The 24,826-nt window shown below is 47.4% G+C and overlaps 1 protein-coding gene across 4 annotated transcripts in view; it reads right to left on the reverse strand.

Moving 5' to 3' along the window:
- Positions 1-24,826, reverse strand: part of Kiaa0556 (KIAA0556 ortholog) — a 162,742-nt gene that overhangs the window by 55,167 nt on the left and 82,749 nt on the right. For 2 of the 4 annotated variants that reach the window (XM_032892687.1, XM_032892686.1), the window contains 5 exons: positions 22,528-22,792; positions 19,685-19,816; positions 3,658-3,827; positions 2,770-2,835; positions 1,499-1,605 (listed from right to left, as the gene is read on the reverse strand). In XM_032892687.1, coding sequence (XP_032748578.1) covers positions 1,499-1,605; positions 2,770-2,835; positions 3,658-3,827; positions 19,685-19,816; positions 22,528-22,792 — 740 coding nt within the window. The remainder of the gene's footprint in view (positions 1-1,498; positions 1,606-2,769; positions 2,836-3,657; positions 3,828-19,684; positions 19,817-22,527; positions 22,793-24,826) is intronic. The other 2 variants (XM_032892688.1, XM_032892689.1) reach the window with 2 other exon arrangements.

Below are 24,826 nucleotides of genomic sequence, written 5' to 3' on the forward strand. Positions count from 1 at the left end.
CAGAGCAAGGAGTCAGCTTTACTAAGGGCCTCTAAGCCCAGGGCCTGTTTTGTATGATCTGGCAGCTAAGAATGGCTTTTATGTGTTTTAAGCACTGTTAAGAGTAACAACAATTCACAACCCCCCAACTTCCAGGCTGTAGGGCTTCCCAACAGGCCCTTCACAGAAACTGCCAACCTCAGGCTGAGACGTTCAGGGCTATGCATGCCACATGTGCAGAGCCCTGAACGCAGAGGAGTCCCGTGGTGAAGACGGCAGCCGTTGGCTAGTGCTGCCTGCTGCAGAGCTGTCAGATGCAAACCAGCCCTGCCGGTGGAAGCCCACCGAGAGAGCTCTGATTTATGGCTGTGGTGAAGTGGAGCGATTTCCACCTGGGGTCTGCAAACATGCAGGAATGGATGGCTGTGCCTTGAGCCATCTAGTCTTTCAACACGCTCTGAACAGGTGCTCCCTGGGGGATGGGCTGAGAATTGGAGGCCATATGGCTTGGCGACCATACCCCACTCTGTGCGACAGAGTTGTAAAAGCCTTACCCCCTTCCTGGCCTGATGCCTCAGGTCATGTCACTGAGTCACCAACATTTGGATGTCACTGCAGTCCCCTCCTGCTCCTCAGCCAGGCACTTGTACAGCCTGCAACATGGATATGGCTGCATAATGGCCCCGAGAGTATGCCTATGTGCCAAGATGTATGTGACATTGCAGGCTGCTGTGTTTTCTGGATATCGATTTCCCCTGAAGATCAGGAGTCTATTTTGCTATTAACACTTGATAATTCTAGGGTCACTGTTATACATTAAAGGACAGAATGCTGCACTGACCATATTTTGACAAAGAAAAGAAGTCTCAGAGGGGACTGATGCTTGAGTCACTCTTGTGACAAGTCAGTTTGGGCCCTCTCCCAAGCTATGTGGGGTACTTCAGTGAAAACCGGAAGCAGATCAAGCCACTTGCTTAAAAGAAAGCATATCGGTGCTATTATGCTCTGGGGCTGGGGGGCTGACGGGAGGGTGGGACTCTAAAGTGGCTAGTCAAAAGCTCTGGAATAACATGGTGGGATAGGTGGACAGGATCACTGGACAGGATGGGGAACATCTAAGACACCGAGTAAGGCATACCTTAAGGCTTCTGTTTGAGGCATTTCTAGATTAGCTTACAAGAGCTCTGCTCCAGTCAATCACCCACCAAGAAATCTCTGATATGAAGACAGTAGTGGAAGGTAGTAAAAAGTGGGAAGTGTTGTCAGGGTGATTAGCTTGCCTGACACCTTCATGCAATTGTTTCTGCTTCTTGGCTATTGTGACAGAAACTTCTCTCCTGTTACAACCTCCCCACCACAATGAAAGGAGACTTCCAAAACTGTGCACCAATTCAACTCTTTGTAGTCAAAGCTAAGCAAAACAGACTAATGCAACAAGAAAGGCAATTGTTAATGAGACCCTCTGGCTGCACTGCTGTGGGTCATCTGGATTAGGCTCTACATCTGCCTTAGAGAGTACCTGCTTCCCAAAGGGCTCATTCTGTCCAGGGCTTGGCTGACAGCTTTGGCTCCCCCTGCTGTCCTGCACAGCTCAGGATTAGTGGTCAATGGAGTGACAGCAAGCGGCTGAGGGCAGAAAAGCTGGTTAGATAGATATCCAAGGGACCCCTGCAGCCTGACACCTATCAGGGCAATGGTCAAAGCATGGGCTTCTCAGGTACCTGGTCCCACCAGGCAGATATGGGTCACAGAGGTGAGAGTGCCAGCTTGGGGAGGGTCAGCTTAGAATCCCTCATGTATTCTCAGATCACTGAAGGGTGGGGGCGGGGTCTGGGAAATAGTGCTTCTTTGAGTGACTGAACCCTTCTGTCACCTGACCACTCACCACTTCAACCTACTTGGGTTCAGTTTCCTCCTAGGAAACCTGACTGCACACAGACAAACCAGCAGTTCTCTACATTTCCTTCTTTCTTCTCTGTCACCTAAACTGGAATGGAATCTGACACCTGTCTGCAAGTGACAGTCATACTTGGAAGCTTGTGGGAGTCAGGGGTTAGGCTACTCAGGAACCCTGGAAATACTGACTGGCTACTGCCCAGGGTGGCTGCTATCTAGTAGCACAAAAGCAATTGGAAAAGAAACTCATTTGGGGACTCTGGAGTGTTGTTACCCTTTTGCCAGTCGCCCACCATCACACCAGGCTTCTTTCTGGTCCTTAATGCAGCTAGCTCATTGCCACCTTCCAGCTGTTCCCGGTTTACCTTCCAATAGAAACCTGAGGCCACCTGCCAGAGCAGGCACTGCCCATTCCCAGGCACTCCGACCCATGTGTGTGTTACTGGCTCCAACCACTGTATCAGTAGTTCCTTGCAGCCACAGGTATTCTCTGCATACCCATGTGTACACTGGCAACACCTGCGTGCCATAAAGACATTTCCTGGGTGCTTCATTAATTCACTTCCTTTATGCCCGACTGGCCTGGCCAGATACACAGAACTTACTTATTCTCAAAACTAAGATCCACTTATCTTAGTGTTCTCTCATTGGAAAATAGAAATGGAAAAGGAAGCAAGTCAGCGGCCTGGCTGGACTCCAGCTGCAATTTGCAAATCTGGCCAAGCCACTCAAGCCCAACTTCCAGAGCTATGAAATGGGTAGAAGGCCAATACTCAGGCAGCAGGGAAGCTCCGGGACTGTGGAAGAGAAACGGCTGGAGACCATTTGTTTACAGGGTATGGGAGGGGCTGTTATATCTGTATCCAGCCGAATTGGGCTCAGCCTCACACTGACCTCAGGGATGTCCTCCTTGGCCTTCAGCAGACTGGGCCGTGATTTTACTGGTGGTTCCTTGGCATCCTGCAAAGACAGTACCAATGACATAGGAAGGAATGAAGCCATTGCTGTGTATTCCTCCCACAGAAGAAGAGCAAAGCAGCAGAACCCCTTTCCACACATCCCAGACAGACTGGACAAAAGACAACCTCAGGGAAGGTTCTGCTCAACAACCAGAAGGACTGCCTCCAGACGGTTCTCCAGAGAGCACAGAGCGCATGGCAAGAATGTGGGCTGACAGCCAGGCTGACCTTGCAAAGATGTGACCCCCCCCCCAACTGCTACATCTGTAATGCAGGCAGAGAACCCTGCCTATTGTAGGGTCACCATGAGCTTCTAGTTGGACAGGCCAGGGGTCTCAGCAGGAGAGCCAGAGGCTGGGCAACATGCTGAGGAGTACATAAGGTCTCAAGTTCTCAAGGCCCCTGCTATACCCTACCGCTGACCTTCCAGTTTGTTACTGGATATCTGGGCGGTTGCATGAATGAGGGAAGGAGGTCAGGGGAGCAGTAGGGACCCTGTGAATCACATTCTGGAACTTCAGAATGAGCCACACATTGTCCATTCAACCATACACTGGCCTGGCCTTTTTGTAGTATAGGCCTAAGCCACTGCAGGTCAGCAGGGAAATGACCAATGAGTCACAGGTTAGTGCTTAGCTGACAGAAATAACCTAGAAGCTCTAAGATGGTGGCTGAGTGGGGCTCTGGATAGATGGAGAGCAGCAGTCTATAAACAGTCTGAGAAATGCAATCTGCAGTCAGAGAGGGCTGTTGCTCAAACATTGCCTATCCTTGAGTGTCCCCAGTCCCTCCTTAGCTCCCCCTACTCCCCAGGGGCTTGCACCTGCTGTGGACTGGTTTGGAGCTCAGGATCTTGGCTGAGGAGCACCTGCTGCAGAGCTGCATTCTCCACCTGGATGGCTTTCAGCACAGCCGAGGCATCCTCCTCTCGGTCCTCCGCTGCACATGCTTTGCGGGTGGCTGACAAGGGCCTATCTCTCCGGCTTCCAGATCCTGCAGAAAGAAAGCAGAGACGTTCTTTAGCTTGTGTTCTCAGAAAACAGCTCAAAATTCATTAGATACTATTGAGGGACACTCTGTAAAAGAACTGACCAGTTCCATTAAAAATGTCAAGGTCTCGAGTGATGAAGGAAGCCTGAAGAACTGTTCCAGATTAACATTACCCAGGCAGATGCAGTAAGCAGCTGTAATGGACACTCAAAACTAGGGACACACACACACACACACTCCTGAACACCTAAGTTCAGATCCCAGCCATGTAAAAAGGACATGGTCTGGTTAACCATACCCCAATTCTACAGGTGAATTATAGGCTTGCTGGCCTGCCTGTCTAGCTGAAATGTAAGTTTCCAGTTCAGTGAAAGACCCGCTTCAAACAATAAGGTAGAGGTGGCACAGAAGAAGAAACCCAGTGTCAGTCAACCTTTGGCTGCCACATGCAGCTGAATGAACATGCATACGTTCACATATATACACAGAACCCACCTCGGGAGGGGGCTATTGTAGCTAGGAAAAAAATCTAAATATAGCCTGGGGCATAGGTAACAGTTTAATTCGAATGCTAAACACTCCAAATTCGGTCGGACTGTGGTAGTACTCAACGGACATGCTTGTTCTGGAAACCCTTGCTGCAGTGCTGAGTGCTGCAGGTGGCTGCTTAGCAACTTCGTAGGCTCTTTCTTTTACCCTTTCCCCACCCTTTCAACCCCTAAAGCTAGATGGGAAAGAAAAAAATAGAAAGGAAAAGAGGTGATGTTATCATTAACCTACTTCCTGCTGATTAGGACCAACGAGTTCCTTGGGGTGAGTTTGATCTTTGCTATCAAGATATCTAATTTCTTATTTTTGATTCTTTGCACACATGACTGCGTAACAAACCATGACCAACCCACAGCTCATCTCTCAGAACCCTAGCATTTATATACCCTCTGAAAAGTCCCCAGAATTCCAAACATCACACAGTTGCAGCTGGCAAAAATTACACCCCTGCTAGAGCACAAGGCAAATCACAGTCAGCTGCTGTGGACAGTCTGAAGCAGCCCCATATCCCATACCTGGGGTCAAAATGAAAACATATAATATTTGTGTTTTTCAAAGAAACCAAAATTCTCACTACAGAGTGCAAAGAGGAATGTTATCTATAACTTATTACCAATAGTTTAAGGAATAAATAGAGACAGAGTCTTCCCTCAGTCCTGATCCATGGAGGATTGATTCCAGAACAGCAAATACTGAGGTTCCAGGATGCTTTTATACACATAAAAGGTATAGTGTTTGTGTTGGTATTGTGTCTAAGCTCCACCCACACAGCTACCTGGGAACAGCCAGGTATGCTCTGCCCCACAGTTGCCTGGCAGCAGACGGCTGTGCCTGACTATATAAGGGCTGCTTGCCCCTCCTCTCCCTCTTACCCCCTCTTGCTCTTTGTTCTTTGCTTCTCTGCTCTTGTCCTCTTCCCTGTCCATTCTCTCTATCCCTCCCCCTTCCCTCCACATGCTCATGGCCGGCCTCCTTTACTTATCCCCCCTTCTACTCTTCTTCTCTCATTAAACCTCTCCACGTGGAACCATATTGGCTTGGGCACAAGCTGAGATTTGAACAACAGTTTGTACATAACCCCCACACCCTCCACACAATGTAAGTTACCTCGAGATAAAAAAGACTGTGCCACTGTTCTGATGCAGTCTGTCATGGACACCAGGGCAGCTGTGTACATGTGACCTGGTGCAGGCTGAGGAAAAGTGCCCTTCTACTTGCTTACCTTTGCAAACACTGGCAGATGCTGACTAGCTTCCTGCCCTGGCCCTCAATTTTCCTGCCAGGCTCTCATCAGAATGCTGCATCTGAATGAGACTGGGGATGGCATTGGATGCTTATGGCTGGAAGAACTCATATTGGTAAAATGTCCATAGTGATCAAAGCCATCTTCAGATTCAATATCATTCCCATCACCAAGTCAAACAAAATCAAACAACAATAACAAAAACTAACCAAACAAAAAGTAATTCATGGTTCAGTCAGGTAAGTGCTTGTCAAGAAAGCAAAAGGACCCAAATTCCCTATCTGGAATCCATGTAAAAAACAAGCAGGGGCCACCTATCTCCTGTGCAGTGGCATGGACAAGGACGAGATACCCTCCTCCCTCCTGTGGAAAGTGGGAGATCTGGCCCTGGGGTGATGAGAGCAAGAGAGCTGTCCCTGACTCTCACCAGCTGCAGCATTCAGGAGAGCAGGTCCTGAACCTTGCCTGGGTAGCACAGTAGAGCTGGCCCTGGAGGTGGGGGTTGTAGGTAAGCCGTCCCTGAGAGCATGAGAGAGTCAACTCTGCCTCTTGTCTGCTGTGCAGTGGTGTGGTGTGGAGGAAGGAGAGACACCTTCTTCTCCTCCCTTGTCACTGGGCACCTATGGCAGCTGGGAGAGCTGGTCCAGGGTCATGAGAATGGGAGAATTGGTCATGTCTCTCACCAGCTAAACCACTCAAGAGAGTGGGTTCTGCACTTCAACCTGGCAGTAAGCTAGAGCTGGCCCTGGCTGTGGGGGGTGCCAGTGAGCCATCCCCAAGGGTGAGAGAGGAAGAGAACCAGAAGACTGATCAGGTACCTCTCAGGCCCAGATCCAGGGTTCTGAATTGGCTCATCCCAACATCTACCACCCCATTGATGAACTGCTGGAGTGCAGTTCCTACAGATCCAAGACACAGATCCAAGATCTCCATGACACAGGGCAGCAGTAGGATATCTGAGAGGAGTCGCAGTGAGGATCCAGTACTGATAGTGTAACAGAAGCTAGAGGTCTTGTATACCAGACCAACAAGTCATTGCAACCAACATTTGCAAGCAAAGAAATGTGGATAGAACTGTGGGACACACTGTGACACACATAATGAGAGTTGTTTTTCTGTGTTGGAGGGGAAGTTACAAGGGTGAAAGGTGGGGGAAGATGAGTGGGATTGGAATGCATGATGTAAAATTCACAAAGAACTAATAAAAAGTTAAAAAATAATGAGCAGGGTAGTGCCAGATTGTAAACCCAGTGCTGGGGAGGTGGAGACTTGTGGGTGCCTGGGCCTCACTGGCCAGCTAGCCTACTCTACTTGGGAAGTTGTAGACCAAGGAGAGACCCTGATGCAAAACAGGACATGAGGGATAATAGGACAACCAAGGTCAGACCATTAATGCACTAACATAGTAACGCATTTTATTCTATATTTTTACTTTGCTTATTTACATATTGATTGAATGATAGACGTGTGTGTAGGCATGCATGTGTGCATAAGTATGTGGGTGCACTGTAGAGATCAGAGGACAGTTTGTTCTCTCCTTCTACATATGGGTGGGTCCTGGGGGTTAAATTCAGTTGTCAGGGTTGGCGTCAGGCTCCTTTACCTCCTGAGCCATGGCGCTAGGTCACTGGAGAGAGCCTTTGAAAGGTACATGCCATCTTTGACCCCTACCTTGATTTGTTTGTTTGTTGATGCAAAGGTCTCACCTTATAACCCAAATGGGCCTAGAACCCATCACATTCCTCAGCCTCTCAGAGGAATACGTGTATATGCTACTGTGCCTGGTTCCTAGTTACCATGAGGTCAACAGATCTCCACCTTTCTGCCATGATGTCCCCCATAAAATGGGGGGAGCACGGGGGAGTGGGGTGGATGCAATGAAGTCAAGTGGCCAGGAACTGAAACCTTTGAAGCTGTAGACAAAAAAGCCTCTTTGTCTCTCAGCCTTTTCTTTCAGATATTTGTTCTAAGATGGAAAATCTGGATAACACAACTGGATAATAGTTTGGCAGAACTGATGGTTCTTCTGGAATGTAAGCCAAGGTAGAGAGTGCCCATCAGACAGCCAGAGTCAGAGTGACTGCAAATGCCTGAGAACTGAGGCAGGCACTGCGCTTCTCAATGCTAGCCAGCGTTCCCCACATAGGAATCTGCTCCTCATGGAGATAAATGCTTTCTCTTTTCTTCTTTTCGAAAGAAAGAAAAAGAAAGAAAGAAAGGAAGGAAGGAAGGAAGGAAGGAAGGAAGGAAAGAAAGAAAGAAAGAAAGAAAGAAAGAAAGAAAGAAAGAAAGAGAGAAAGAAAGAGTGAGCTGAAATGTGGCATTTCTACAGAATCCTTTATGTTGTGGGAATCCATAGGAACCAGGCACAATGGGACATACATGTATGGGTGGGTAAAGAGTGGTGATGACTATACTCAGTACAAAAGATCATGTATACTCCAGATGTACAGTCAGGGAAGAGAACACCTGAGAGGAGACTGGAGGCAACAAACCCATATGAGTAGCAACACAAGCAGGCCATTGTAGACCAAGGAGTAGCAGGTGCTAAGGTCCTAAGGAAGGCAGAGCTTGGCATGCTGAAGAATTATGGGGGAGGGTGCTAGAATGGATCAAGGTTAAAAATGGTTAGTAGAAATCCTATAACAGAGGACTTATATCCAAAATATACAAAGAACTCAAGAAGTTAGACCGCAGGGAGACAAATAACCCTATTAAAAAATGGAGTTCAAAGCTAAACAAAGAATTCACAGCTGAGGAATGCCGAATGGCTGAGAAACACCTAAAGAAATGTTCAACATCTTTAGTCATAAGGAAAATGCAAATCAAAACAACCCTGAGATTTCACCTCACACCAGTGAGAATGGCTAAGATCAAAAACTCAGGTGATAGCAGATGCTGGTGAGGATGTGGAGAAAGAGGAACAGTCCTCCATTGTTGGTGGGATTGCAGACTGGTACAACCATTCTGGAAATCAGTCTAGAGGTTCCTCAGAAAATTGGACATTGAACTACCTGAGGACCCAGCTATACCTCTCTTGGGCATATACCCAAAAGATGCCCCAACATATAACAAAGACACATGCCCCACTATGTTCATAGCAGCCTTATTTATAATAGCCAGAAGCTGGAAAGAACCCAGATGCCCTTCTGCAGAGGAATGGATACAGAAAATGTGGTACATCTACACAATGGAATATTACTCAGCTATCAAAAACCATGACTTTATGAAATTCATAGGCAAATGGATGGAACTGGAAAATATCATCCTGAGTGAGGTAACCCAATCACAGAAAAACACACATGGTATGCACTCATACCATGATAAGTGGCTATTAGCACAAATGCTTGAATTGCCCTAGATGCACAGAACACATGAAACTCAAGAGGGATGACCAAAATGCGAATGCTTCACTCCTTCTTTAGAAGGGTAACATGAATACCCTTGGCAGGGAATAGGGAGGCAAAGTGTAGAACAGAGGCAGTAGGAACACCCATTCAGAGCCTGCCCCACATGTGGCCCACACATATACAGCCACCCAATTAGACAAGATGGATGAAGCAAAGAAGTGCAGGCGGACAGGAACTGGATGTAGATCTCTCCTGAGAGACACAGCCAGAATACAGCAAATACAGAGGCGAATGCCAGCAGCAAACCACTGAACTGAGAACGGGACCCCCGTTGAAGGAATCAGAGAAAGGACTGGAAGAGCTTGAAGGGGCCCAAGACCCCATATGAACAACAATGCCAACCAACCAGAGCTTCCAGGGACTAAGCCACTACCCACAGACTATACATGGACTGACTCTGGGCTCCAACCTCATTTTAAAAAAAAAAAAAGGTTGGTAGAAGGATGGGGAGCCGGCAGCTGGCTTCTTGAGGCAGCCCAAGGCCCTGGGTAGGCTCCAAGGCTTCACATGCTCTTTGGGGCCATCTCCATCTTATTTACTGCTGCATCTCTGCATCTGGCATTAGAACTTCTTTCAAATGAAGGGGTGGGGAAATCAGTCCCAAACCTGTTTGATGTAGGGCCTGAGGATTAGGGACCAAGGTGTATACCTTTCCTATCAAAGCAGACATGGCCTCCAGGCTCTCCTAGTATCCCTCAGTTCCTACCTGGCATAACCTACCCCCAACCCCAAATTTTCCAGCTGAGGGACTGGGCTACTCTTTCCCCAGAGGCTCTTCTCTATATAGTCCAGACATTTTGGTTTCTTCTCCTTCTTTCTCTGTTCTCTCTATGAACATACCCTTTCTCTCTTTCTCTTCTTCCTCGCCCTCTCTTCCCTTGGTGAATTCCCTGGCCTTGGTCCTTAAGGCCAGTGAACTCTCTGAGAGCAGCTTCTCAATAAATTTATATTTAATCTAATCTAATCTGGCTTCAATTGGCTCATTTCACCAACAGAAAATAACTTATCAAAGCCCTGTAAATCTCAGTGTTTGTGAACAGAATACCTTCTCTCACAAGTAGAGTACAACTGAAAAACCCATATCTGCTGCAGACCTTCCAAGTGGTCTTGTATATAATCACCTAGGACCATGTGTAGGGCTCAGTGAGCATGTTAGCTTTCTGTTCACAGGAGGCCCACCAGGACAAGCAGACTCTGAAACTCTCATAGTCCTTGAACATATCCCCCTATCCACTGACCAAAACACTCAAACATCAGTGCCAAAGAGCTACGTGGTGACCCTTGCCTCATGACATCCAGCCTATAGAGATGAGGCTTTTCCTCTGAGGTTCAGAGATCTGGGGCTGCACTAGACCAGTGGTCTAGAGAGAGCTAGAAAGTCTATAGCATGGCCTCCAGGACAAGAGGCAAAAGTCAATCACCTAGGCCTAGAAAGAGACCAGTTTTGTCTGTATGACAGCTTTGGCACATTCTTCCATAGCATGATCATGGGTGCTGTGTGTGCCTTTCTAGGCAGATTATGCTAAGAAGGTGAGTTTAAAATTGTGACCATTCTCAAAGAGAAGGTTGGCTCTGCAGCTCTACCACCAGTGCTGAACTGCTGCTGCCTTTCCTGAACAGAGTCCCCCAAGTCCCACTGCTGATGGCCACCGTCTTTCTGTGTGCTTTCCCCCACTGCAACCACCCTTTAACTCTTTTGGACGCCCACATCTCTCACTTGCACCAACACTGGCCTGAATGTCACACGGTGGTGAATTTATTCTCATCTTGGATCCAGGGAATAGTGGATTTATTCACTCTGTAAATCTGAGCTACTAGCAAAAGCCAAATTGCACATTTTAATTTATCCCAAACTGCTCTGTTTGGATGGAGAACCATCCTTCTTCCAGTAACTCCACTCACTTCACTTCCCTGGTGCTTGGCTTTCTTCTCTTACCTAAAAACAAAAGGCGTGTCATTCAGGAGACTGGCTGTGAATTCAATACACCACAAAGCACTTACAGCAAGGTGACCTACCTCTCTACCAGCTGTGCCTCAGTAGGCTTTAATTCAGAACCACAGCAAAACATGCCAGTGCTCTGAGGGTCACCCAGGATCAACTGCAGTGGTAAGGATGAAATGTGAGATTGGCAGGCATCCATTATGGTGATCACAAACCAGTAGCCCACAGTGAAGCCTGTGTGGTTATATGCTATGCTAGTCAGTTCTCTTGTTGCTGTGACCAAATGGATACCTTAAGGAAAGGAGAGGAGGAAATACCGTAGTGCTCCAGCCCACTGTTCTTAGCCCTGATGATTCCAGGCCCACAGGAGGCAGACCATGGCAGTGAGACAGGGAGGAGGAGGCTGTTAACCTCATGGCAAGTAAGGAACAGTGAGAGAGAAAGGGTCACAGCAAGTTCCTTGTCTAGGTTTGTCTCCAAAGACCTACTTCCTTCAGTTGGGCCCTGCCTTCTAGTTTCCAGAGCCTCCCAAAACAGCAGCAAACCAATCAAATGTGACCAATGGGACGTTTCCTATTCAGACCATTACAGACGATGTGCCTTAAGAAAATGGAATGGATCCCCAGAAAACAGACCCACCTAAATCTGGAAAGGGTTTGTTACTGGGTAGCCTCAGAATAGTAACTCAATATGACAATGAATGTCTGCAGTAGGAAGTGGTACCAACAGTTCATTGGACAGAAGCACTCCAGCTTCCACAGTGAGTTCTCCCTCTGTTGTCGAATGTTCACTGTCCTAGAGACTGCACCATGCCAGACAGCAAAACGCCCAAGATAACAGCTGTGGGAGATGCTCACGTCCATCTCCAAACTCTAAGTGGGACATCTCTCCCTGAGGTCTCTCCCTGTTGAACTCTGCCCACCCTGACTGCACTATACGAGGCTCCTATCACTAGGCTACTTCTCCCATGCCTACAGACTTCCCCACCTTGAACACAGGCCACACTGCAATGGGATATTGCAGCATTTCCCAGAAGATGCAATGCCAGCACTCAGGAGGCTAAAGCAAAGAGATCGTGAATAACAGGACTACTATTTGAAGCATTTCACTATAGAGAAGTTATTAGGCAGAGATTATCAACGGATGGCATAGCTGGCTTATTGAGGCACACTCTAGTTTGTTTGGGGTTCTCTCCATGGCAGGTGCTACCCTACAGCCCTGTATAATAATTACTTTTCTCTTTGTTGGGACAAATGCATAGTAAAACAGCAGCTCAAGGACTCTTGGCTCTCAGTTGGAGGGAAACAGTCTATTATAATGGGGATGTGGCAGCAGAGCTGAGACAGTAATCACACTGTGCCCACAGTCAAGAATCACAGAGGAAAGAGTGTTCAGCTCACCTTCCCCTTCTCATTCAGCCCATGGAGTAGGGCTGCTCCACATTCAGGGTAGGTCTCCCACCTGGACTAACCCTCTCTGCAGATGCTTTCACATATGCCTGAAGATTTTGTCTCCTAGGTGATTCCCAATCCAGTCAAGCCAACAAGGAAGCTGAACCATCTCACTTGAACATTCATTCTTCAGCTGCTCTTTTCCTGCATCCCTGCTGTATAATTTTCAAGGAAGGCAACTATGGATCTAGATGAAAATGACATCTCTTTCCTCAAGGGTGTTACATGGCCAGCCAGCTATTGTGTCCCAAGGAACTTGGCTGGGAATGTTCAACTCTGCTTGTGAAAGTTGTTCTTGGTTTCAACTTGATGATATTAACTAAAACCCAAGTGACTGGGTACATCTGTGAAGGATTTTTCTTATTAAATCATTTGAAGTGGAAGGACCCACCTCTAGTCAGCATCTTTTGAGGTGGGAAGATCTACCTTTAATCTGGGCCACACTTTCCAGTGGCAGCCTATGTAAATGTACATGGAAGAAGGAAGCTTTTGCTCTTTGCCTGCTTGTTCTTGCTCTTGCTGGCAAGTTCATCTACTGTTGGACTAGCTGAACCACCCTGATAACCACTCTAATAAATCCTCTTTGTCTGTCTGTCTGTCTGCCTATGCATCCATCCAATCCTATCAGTTCTGTTATCTAGAACAATAATGCACTGCTCTAGGAAACAAATGGCAGGAGTAGCTGGTGATCTGTGTTTTATCAGACAGACCCAGTGACATGCATTTTCGTTTGTAAGCATGTGATGATTTATCTTAGTTGTCAAATTGATCAGCCTGGGAGATTAGTGGGACACACCTATATGCAACTGTGAGGTATTTCTTGAAAAGTCTAGATCTTCGGAGTTCTGACCCAATGTACAAATTATCTCTTGAAGGAGCTATGATGGCAGCATTGGGAGCTGGTGAAAGGTAAGGGGTAAGGCCTAGCTGAATGAGGTCAATCCCTGAAGACATGTCCTTGGGGCCTAGGTCTTGCACTGGGTTCTTCCTATATGCCCCCTTTCCTCTGCTTCTTGTCTACCACGAAGAAGTTTTTCCAAGACACACTCTGGCCCCCATGATGTTCTGCCTTAGAATAGACCAGGAAACACAATCCAACTGGCTAGGGAAGAAACCTGAAACTGTCAGCCAAATTAAATCCTGCTTCCCTTAATTTGCCTCTGTCAGTCACTTGGTCACAGCAATGAGAAAAGTAGAAAAAAGCATAGTGCATTGTCTTTGCCTCAGCTCTAGCTGCTTCAGCACAATGGCCTGTGTGACTAACTCCAACATGGAAGGAGCTACTTCTGTCGTCCTGACACAGGGCCCTTCCCAGCACCTGTGGTATCACTCAGGGAAGGACACCTTCTGCACTCTTCTCCCTCTAGATGGATCTGATACATTTCTCCCTGCTCACAGAGGCTGCAGACTGGCCCAGAAAACAGGGTTTTAGAACTCACACTGTGATTCTTAGGAAAGGAGCATTCTTCCCCCCTTTAGGTTTGCATAGCAGAAAAAGGATTAGGGAGCCTGGAGCCCCTAGGCCATTTCTGGTCCCCAGGGAAATGCCTGTCTGCTTGTGTGTGAGAAGTGGTTCCCACAGTGAGTTTCCTCACCAGCAATACAGAGGCATCTGAGAACTCTTGGAGACAAATGCTTAGGCATTTATATCCAGTAATCTGATAGGATGGGATGGGAAACTCCACTACTCTGAGGCAAATTCCAGTCTGAGAACACTCAATCTGAGGAAAACACAGCTAAGTTCAGAACAAATAGCCCTCTGATAAGAGCCTGGGCAGATGGACCCGACAGGCCTTAGGCCTCACCCAAAGACATGGGCTTTAATGTCTATGGAGAGTCATTGAATCACCCTTTGTTACTTAAGGCTCCTTTTCAGACAGAGGCTTGTGTAGCCCAGGCTAGTTGCACACTCACTATGCAGTTGGGTTGACCTTGAATGCCTGGTCCTATTGCTTTCACTTCTTGGGTGCTGGGATCTCAGGTGTGCACCAGCATCCCCAGCCAGTTTGATGTTTTACCACTCGATGTTAATGAGGACTGACTGGAATGTTATGAGACTCTGGACTTTGACATATGGCGCTTGTGCTGCAGGTGTTTGGACAGGAACACTAACGACAGGGCTGTCAGCATCCTCTAACTCAACTCATGCTGAGGGTGTTACTGTATTTCTGCAGCCGGTGGCTTATCTGGCAGAAGTGTCTCTGATATATCACTTTCCTAGATCACCCTGACAACAGGGATGGCAAACTTTCTGCATCAAAGACAAATGTTCACTCACCTTCCAGAAAACAAGAGGTCTCTGGAAGGAGATACCAATATTTTTAGAAAGCTAATGGCTAGGCACTGGAGCAATACAGGGTAAGAATGAGAACCAGGGACCTTGACAGCAAGGAAGAGGGATGATGCTACATGTTATATGAATGTTTAATTGACATAAGGTCAATGGTATATGGGCTTAGGAAATAAGAGGAGAAACAGTGCTTAAGAGAGTGCAGGAAATGGGTTACCCTTTTAGAATGGTAGACTAGTTCATTGAACAAGCAATCTTTCACTGAAGTACACTCTGGTCTGAATATTACAAAAGTTGATTTATAAAAAGGAATCTGTTTGAAGACACAGGCAGGGAGGGAGCTGTGAAACAGTACTGGGTCAGGAGCAGGCATAAGGTGAGCACAGCACGTGGGAGGCCTCTTTAAGGTACCCACAAAGCTGAGAAGAGCTGCCACAAGCTGGAAGCTAAGCATGGCTTATGATGGCCTCAAGGGGTGACAGAGAGCAAGAGTGACCTGAACATCCAGGAGTGAGGGGTGTGGAAAAGTTAACAGTGTAGATGCCTCAAAATTACTACTGACTGTACAAAACAACAACAATAATAATGATGTCTAATGGGATTAAAAACCTGCAGGGAGTTAAAGTGAATAGCGATAGAATTTAAAATGGGAGGGGAACAAACATTTAGAGCTGAAGGTCTATCCACTAAATTAGAATCAGCAAATGTGCTAATTTAAAGTAGATGTTAATAAGTCAAGAATGCACATTGCAATCTCTAGTAATGAGTAAAAGAATAAAAGAATGTATAACTAACAAGCTAATATGGAGGAGAAAGAGGAATAATACAAGACAATTGGTTCAAAAGGCGAGGGAGGGAAAAAAGAGAGATGTGAAACAGGCAAAACAAATAAAAAACAGATAATAAGATTGCAGGTTTAAACTCAAATATATCAGCAATTACATTAAATGTAAATGGACTAAATGCTCCCATTAAAACACACAGATCATTGGAGGATAAAAATAAAAGCCAATTGCATCCTGCTTACAAATAAAAAAACAAACAAACCTTTATATAAAGATGTAGGAAGTTGAAAGGAAAAGAATGAAAGCAAGATACAGGCCATAAACACTGGCCAAAAGAAACTGAAGGCAAAGCAACATGATACAAGTGATGAGAGGTAACTATAACAATGAAAGGCTCACTTGCAAGCCACTGAAGAAGTCTTTTTATACACATAAACCACAACCAACCACACAAACACAAGTTAACATGCACGAGCAGCCCACCTTCAGTGGTATAAACATTCTAGTTCCCTCTGGTTTGAAATATACTTCTCCTGCAGCCTATACTCATAACAAAGCCAAGTACTTCATCTGGGGTCAGCCAAGAGACCATGATTCCCCATCCTGGGATGAAAGAGAGACTCAAACTCCTTTGGGTCTACTGAGAGATGCTGTACCCTTGTGGCACTGTCTGCAAAGCCATATATGGCTGACCTGGTCATAAATTTGCTGGCTACTGAAGACACCTTTGGCCACTGTGATCTAATTGTACCTAGAACATTGTGTAACAAGATCATCTTTCCACTTTCACTTCAGCTACCAAACTTAAGATATTCAGCTGGTAGGGGAGCCAGGTATACCGAATAGCCTGTGGCAGAACAATAACCTTTCATGGTAACTACTTTAATACCGATAAGCTCTTCAAAGTGAGGACGACATCTCAAACAGCATCTAGGGAATAATTCCCAGGAACTGTGAATAGGATTTCCCACCGATGATTTGGTAATATGTGGATTTTTATGAGCTTGAATATTTTTTGGCCATGGAACCAGGAATGTGTCCACCTCAGACATCCATCATCCACCCCTGGACTCCTTCTAATTTCCCACTATTGTTCCCCATTCCTATGTCTCCTCAATCTGTTAGACCATGGCTTGGGAGAGAAGAAGATTATGAATTGTTTATTAGGCTCTCTCAAAGTGACAGAGCTAAATTGAATCTTGAGTCATATCTTCTAAGAAGATGATGGGCTGGGCATATGCCTTGGTGGCACTATATGTGCAAGGCTCTGGTTTAGTCACTAGGAACGCACACACACGTGAACACACACACACACACACACACACACACACACACACACACAAAAGGACCTATTGAATTCTAGCTCCAGTGCATATGTCTGTGTCTTCATTCAGAAAAAAAGGGTCTCTGCAAATGACAAAGATGTGGCCACAGGGTGGATGCAGTGTGTCTGCTGACTACAGAACTGCTAAGTTTGAACACAGAAATACATAGCCATGAGCTGGGTCATTATGGAGCTACAGAAGATGGGAGAGAGCCTGGAACAACCTTTCCTGCATCAGTGAAGGATGTTCCTGTCGACACCTTGACTTATCTGAGCAACTGTTCATGGCACAGTTTAAGGAGCCCTGGAAACAAATCCAGGGTACACAATGACTTTATTTCAAATATTATTTACTTTTTAAAATTGTTACTATTAAAATGAATAGTAATGTACATCTATCAGGGCTGGGCTATAGACTGTGGTAAAATATGAGGTCATGGGTTCAGCTTAGTTTTAATTGTCAATATGACAGTTCTCCTCAATGAGGGACTGTGATTGTTAGTTGATATGGGAAGGCCTAGCCACGAAGTAGGTGGCACCCTTCCCTGTGCTTGGATCTGGATCGTTACAAAAGGAGAACCAGAGCCAAGTGTGTGCATGTGTGCATTTGCTCTCTGCTCTTGAATACTGATGTAACTAGCTGCTTCAAGTTTCCTGCCTTGACCTGCCTGCCATGATGGGACCATAACCTACAACTGTGGGCTAAAATAGACCCCCTCTCCCTTAAGTTGCTTTTGTCTGGGTACCTTATCACAGGAACAGGAAATAAGTACCATGGGAAATAAACCTATAGGTTCCTCACCTAGAATTGGAAAAAAGTAATTTAAAGTAATAATGAGGGGCTGGAGAGATGGCTCAGCGGTTAAGAGCACTGACTGTTCTTCCAGAGGTAGTGAGTTCAATTCCCAGCAACCACATGGTGGCTCACAACCATCTGTAATGAGATCTGATGCCCTCTTCTGGTGTGTCTCCAGACAGCAATAGTGTACTTACATATAAATAATAAATAAATAAATCTTTAAAAAATAATAATGATGTTGATAATAATAACAATATTTTAATGACCACTAAGAAACTGTAGCAGGTGAGTCAAACTTGGATTTTAGGACTGCTTCTGCTTAGGGCTAGACTGACTGGGTATGCTGTATGCAAAGAATGGCTGAATTAGAATATGAGGGGGCTGCATGGGTCATAAGTAAAAGTGAGGGAGACTCTATAGCCCAGGTTCTCTATATAATGGCTTTGCTGGCTGTGTGACCTTGGACAGATTCCTTAATGTCTCTGTGCCTGTTTCCTTTGAATGCCATGTTGGTAATGCGGTAGTTACTGACTACACTGTTTGCAGGTGTGATTCTGGTGCAGCTTGGGGGCTCATTTAGGACTCTGTTAGGACTAGCTTCATGCTATTTCTTGCATATGGAGAAGATAATCATGGCACGTCCCTTCTGAGAATGGAGTCCCAGATGCAGAGCAGGTTGGCTGGGAAAGAGCATGACCACCATTACAGAACCCCAACTCTGAGGCGTTTGTACACAGTGGCAACAATAGTAAAACCTCCTGTGCTGAGAAGGAAGCCCATGCTGAGGACAGTGAGCCTGGAGCAAGATATCTGAACGGGAGTCATGGAGCCCACTGGGAGACCACAAAGGGACACTATGTTCCCCGCTGCTGCTGGGTTGAGCAGCCTTTCACTTTGTCCCATCAGCCCCCTCCTCCTTCCCAGCTCCTCTCTACTCAGAGTCAACAAAGTCAATGCTGCCAGAGCTTCCTCCAGCATACATGCTCCATGTGGTCTTTGTCAGCCAAAGCATTCAGTACAGTGCATCTCTATGACCCCATCAGCTGCAGCAAGTGTGTCTGGCCGTCCTTGACTGGGCTCTGGAATATCACGGTTAGAGGTCACAATGGCCTGAGAGGCTGTGTCCATCACATACACAAACCCTGGGGCCTGGCTGGCTGACCCTCCACTGCTAGGGGCAGAGACTCAGAACCTGCCTCAACCATGTGACTGCCAAGCCTGAGCTTTTCCACCCTATCTTTGCTCTCTGGCTTCTCTGGGCCCTCCAATCTCAGATGGGAATTTACTGGAAGGACAGAGGTAAACTGCGGGTACAGAGTAGTTGTCTAGATCCAGCTATTTCTGAAGGTCATCCTGCCTTTTCACTTCTCAGTCTTGTAGACAGATACTCTTTTTATATAGTTGCTATTAAAAACTACCTGTCTTTAGGGTTTTTGTGTGTGTGTGTGTGTGTGTGTGTGTGTGTGTGTGTGTGTGTGTGTGTGTGTGTGTGTGTGTGATATACATATAAATCTATGGGTATATACATATGTGTGGAAGCCAGCTGTTAATGTCAGGTGTCTTTATCACTTTCCAACTTGATTTTTCTGAATCAGGGTCTCTCACTGAACCTGAACTGATTGGTGTGGCCAGCCAACCAGCAAGTCCCTGTGCTGGGATTGCAGGTATGTGCTGTTACAGGTTTTAATGGTGCTAGGGATTCAAACCCATGTCCTCAGGCTTGCACAGCAAACAACTACAGTGTCACCTCCTAGCCCCATGCCTCATACTTGCAAGTCTTTTTCTATTACTAGATTTGGTAGTTGTGAACCAGATAATGTCTGGGTGCTGGCCTGACTAGACCTCTAGCCACAGCAGATTAAATCTGCCAACCCTCATAACCATGCACAAAATTCTGCCTCAAAGCCTCTTGTTTTATTTTCCTTTTGAGAACTCTAAATCAACACATTGGCTCAAGGTCAGCTCAGTCCTCCAAGGAGAATAAGAACCAAGACCCTTCATCATGATGTCCACTGGGAGTATCTACCTCAACTCCCAACCCACTTAACCCAGGGCCCCAGTGCTTACTGGAACAGGCCCTCTCCTGGTCTGGGAACACCGCTGGGGGTTGTGGGTTCGGGACTGATTCTGGTTTGCTGAGGATGAAAACCTCAGCGTTCTCTTTCCGCTTAGCAGATAAAATCCGTTCCATTTTATTACCTGTGGGGAAGCAATGGATTCTGTTAGCCACTGAGCACAGGGAAAGCAGGGCATCCCTCTCAGACATTTGTTTACCATTTTCTCACTTATTCAATCAACAAATATTTATTGAACTCTACTGTGCCAGGAACCTTGCTAGTAGGAGATTTGGGGAATACTGCAGACAGCACTGATAAATAAATGAGACACCTTGAAACGACACGGCTTTCAGCATCTAACATTTCCAGACAGGAGAGGTCCTTCCTAAGAAGCGTGTGCACACACAGAGACAGCGACTGTGGTGAGGCACTTGCTCAGAATGTTAGTGCGGTTGGCCAGCCAATGAGCTGCTGGCTTTAATTGATCCAAGTAATGGTGCCAGCAAGGGCATGCTGGAGATGAAGGGGCACAACAAGATGCATTCTCAGTCCTCAGGGACTCGTCTAGCTAGAGAGGAGAGCTGACCAGATGAGGAAATAGGATGTAGACAGAAGTCATGAAGATGTAGCTAGAGGATGAGGCTAGCAAAGATGCCCAGGGTAGTGATGGAGCGGGATTCTCGTGGATGACTAGTGTATTACCAGGGACACAAAGGTGGAACCATCCCAGATTCAGGAACAACATGTGCAAAGGCTCAACGAAAGCTTGGGAACTGAGGCCTGTCCTGGCTGGAGGTTTAGATGGTGGCCAAACCCACCCTCTTCAGATCAATGTTTCCACAAAAGCCCTTAGCACTAGTGGCACACAGGAGACTTCCAATGCCAGGTGCAGATAGTATTTTATGAATTTGCATGTATTATGGCAAAGGGACAGAATCTGGAACTAGGGTATCAGGCATGTTAGTATTTCACTCAGCCCCAGACCCAGGCCTGAATGCATTTCTGTATCTTAATGTATATGGGAAAATGTGTAACTAGCATGTCAAACCTTTGAAGGACATGAAAGTCACACACAGGTCAAGTGTAGGGAGGAAGCTCAAGGGCATATGAGAAACACCTAAAGACCCCCAAAGGCTGGGACAGTGTTTGGCTCCTGTACTCAGGGAACTCCCATCCTGGAAAACAAGCAAACCCAGAAGGTGACTACTCAAGCATGAAGTACAAACTAATATACGCCCTTGCTCACACTCAGTGGGCTCTGGCCACACTGACCCTTTTCCTGTGCTTTGGCACACTATGCTCTGCCCCTCTTGGAGCCCCTGCCCCAGAAAGGCTGGGTCAGTGCAATCCCATCCCTGCCAGCATTTGCTGTAACTGTCAGAGGTCACCTAGAAGCAAGTATCCCCGAACACTTGTGCCCCACTCCACCAGTGTTCCTTCTACTTTCCAAGGTTGTTTTCTGTAGAACAGAAACTGGTGGACAGCAGCTATTCCTGCTGGCCTAGCTTCCTTCTTATTCCCTCAGATTCCCCTCAGCCACACATGAACAGGTGGAGGACAAGACCCCTTAACCCTGTTAGCTAGCCTGGCACATCAGCCCCCAAAGAAATAAATTCTGAGTGGCAGCGACCTGTGGTAGACTGCTACTGTGGTTTTTGAGAGCCAATCCTCAGCTTTGGGGAGAAAGAAACTGACTTTCTAGTGATGCTACAAGGCCATATACACTAGGAAGGCAACTGTGCCTCTGAATGCCTGAAAGCCACCTCAGAACGGAACTAAGGTGGGAAATCTGATAGAAGAAGAGAAGCAATAGGAGGGGGAGAGGAAGAAACAGGGTAGAGGAAGGGGGGGTATAGGACAGGAGGGAGGGGAGAGAGGACAGGAGGTAGGGGAGAGGGGACAAGAGGGAAGGGAGAGGGGACAGGAGGGAGGGGAGAGAGGACAGGAGGGAGGGGAGAGAGGACAGGAGGGGAGGGGAGAGAGGACAGGAGGGAAGGGAGAGGGGACAGGAGGGAGGGGAGAGAGGACAGGAGGGAGGGGCGGGGACAGGAGGGGAGGGAGAGGGGACAGGGGGGAGGGGGAGAGGGGACAGGAGGGAGGGGGAGAGAGGACAGGGGGGAGGGGCGGGGACAGGAGGGGAAGGAAGAGGGGACAGGAGGAGGGAGATGGGGTGGGAAGGAGGAGAGGGAACAGGGGGGGGGAGGGGACAGGAGGGGGAGGAGAGAGGACAGGAGGGAGGAGAGAGGACAGGAGGGAGGGGAGAGAGGACAGGAGGGAGGGGAGAGAGGACAGGAGGGAGGGGAGAGAGGACAGGAGGGGGGGAGAGAGGGCAGGAGGGAGGGGAGCCAGGACAGGAGGGAGGAGAGGAGAGAGGACAGGAGGGAGGGGAGAGAGGACAGGAGGGAGGGGAGAGAGGACAGGAGGGAGGAGAGAGAGGACAGGAGGGAGGGAGAGAGGGCAGGAGGGAGGGAGAGAGGACAGGAGGGAGGGGAGAGAGGACAGGGAACAGAAGGGAAGGGAGGAGAAAAGAGGACAGGAAGGAGGAGAGGACAGGAGGGAGGAGATGGGAGGACAATGGTCTAGTCCAGCTCTAGCCTTATAGGTATTCAAGGGTAGTTGGAATGCAAATGCCACTAAGTCCCCTACAATACACTGGGGACAGTTTCCTTAGTCTCTGAAGTCTTTAGGAGCCTTTCCCCCTGCAGTATTCAGGGCCCAGATGAATTCACCCCTGTTCTGGAATTTACTCTGAGCTGAATTTCAAGCACTGTGGAACATTAAGTCCTCGGACTAGATGCTGAGACTCTCAAGGCCAAAAAAAGCTCATGAGAAGAGCTCATGAGAAGAGCTCACTTTTAGAAGCTGGGTTAAACTCCATCACCACAAGGGCGTCTGTGGTCTGGGGAGGCCGGCCTTCCAGTTCCTGGTCCCTGGGGACATCTTTCAGCACTGCATCATGGCTGGGAGGGGGACATTCATCTCTGGCATACACTGGCAGTACAGGGTCCTCGGTCTCTGTCTCAGAGAGGACGTCTTCCTCAATAGAGTCATACTCGTCACTGGAGCCGTCCTCTTGAGTCTGGAGGCTTGTGCTGAGTCCAAGACCTTTTCTCAGCTCCTGCAGAAAGCCCAGGAGACGTGAAAGGTAAGAACTTGTGTGGAACCAGACATGTGGAATCAAAGAACAATCTCAGCCTGATGCTGGGGCTGCTTTGAGGATGGAAAAGCAAAGGTCAGAGGGTATGAACATGAGGGGTGCTGTGAGGAGACACCATGACCATGGCAACTATAAAAGAAAGCATTTACTTGGGGCTTGCTTACAGCCTCAGAGGTTTGGCCCATTACCATATTTAAGTTTATTGCTTGTGAATTTAAAATAAGCAGAACGACTCAAACTGACTGAGGGTGGACACCTGGATGTGAGAGCTGCCCTGGCATGGGCTCAGGAAATGAGGGACACGTAGCTGGGAGAAAAAGATCCTATCATGGAGTAACTCTGAGGTTCCACAGGGCACAGAGCTTGTCAGGGTTGAACCTGGGTATTTAGCTGGGCAGTTTTGTAAGTGATGAGTTGAGGGTCTACTCTCCTCTAGCAAATGAGAAGAATAAAGAGGTGGCAGACAGTCCTGAGGGAGGCCTGCCAGGGAAGTGGATCGAAGGCTCGTTTCCTTCTACCCAGCTTGCAGAAGAAGCTGCCACTAGCAGACCTACTGTCAGGAAGGTGCATCCTGGAGAGAAAACCGAAGCAGGAGCAAGCCCTCCCCTGTAGTTTGTGGATTCCTTGGGCTACTTCAGCAGAGCCATGTTTATCAGGAAAGATCAGGGAGAAAGGGAAGCTGGATGGAGGGAGTCGTACAGACATCTATAGTAGGCCCACATGGCTTCTGAGAACACCAAGTTACCACAACACTTAAGAGAGAACTAAACAAAAGACTGAATAAAAACAAAAGCAAAAGCATAAATACTGCTGTAGTGCCAGTCTACTGGCAGGAAGGGGGCCCAGAAGAGACCCCCGAACTCATGCTGTCCTCCCAGAGGAAGCAACATTCTGAGGACCACACCAGGGCAGAGGCTGGACCCAGAGAATCACTCCCAGGCCTGGACTGCTTTGAAAGAGCTGGAGTTTGAGGGATCCTTCCTCTTGCCTCAAATGTCTGTCTGTTGTTCCACAAGTAAAAAAAATAGATGTGAATCTTGGTGTGTGTGTGTGTGTGTGTGTGTGTGTGTGTGTGTGTGTGTGTGTGTGTGTGTAGAGGCATGCAGTGGATAATTGTAGATTCAATAACTCTGCAGAAGATGTTCCCTGCCACCTGCGAACATGTGCCCTTCATGTTTGCCAAGATCACCAAGGAAGGCCTGATGTAATTATGGGGTAATCATGAGAGAGGCAGGAAGAGGAACAGCAACAAGATCTAAGAATGGAAACATACATCAGGAAGAAGAGAAGAGAAGATGCTCGGATGCTGGCCCTGAATGGGAAGGATGGGGCCAAGCAGAGCAGGTGGCTCTAGACAGGTTCTTTCCTGAAGCCTGAAGAAGAAGCACAAGCCTGTCAAGGCCTGGAATCTAGTCTCAAGACAGTGAGTTTCCATCTCCAGCTCCCAGTACCGTCAGATAAGCTGCTAAGGTGATGGGAGTTAGAGCAGCAGCAGGAACTCAATATAAATGCTGTCTTTTCCAGCTCCTTCTCTCCCTGTCCCACCTGTATCAGTACCAGGGATGGTCACTTAGCAACGGCACAACTATCTGGAGCACAGTGGGGCTTGGTAAATACTTGCTGAATAAGTAAACTATGTGGAAGCCTGGGTGTTGACTTAGCAGGGATAGGACACACATCCACACCTCAGAGGAGGAGACATTGATGACAGGACCCTTACTGAATTAATTTACTCCTCTGAGCCACATTTTGATCTTCATCAAATGGCTCACCCTGTCCCTGACACAGTGCATTGTGAGAATAAAGCCATGGTCTGAACTCGGCATAGTTTTCCCTAACAAGAGGACATCTGGCAATGACTAGAGCCATTTTAATCATAATGTGTGTTGAGAGAGAGTGCTACTGACAGCTAATAGGTGGGAGCCAGCAGTGATGGTGCTGAACTTTCTGGAAGGCAGAAGACAGCATCCACTTCAAAGAATGATCTGGTCACAG

This window comes from Rattus rattus, chromosome 2 (genome assembly GCF_011064425.1).
Source record: "Rattus rattus isolate New Zealand chromosome 2, Rrattus_CSIRO_v1, whole genome shotgun sequence".
NCBI classification, from domain to species: Eukaryota; Metazoa; Chordata; class Mammalia; order Rodentia; family Muridae; genus Rattus; species Rattus rattus.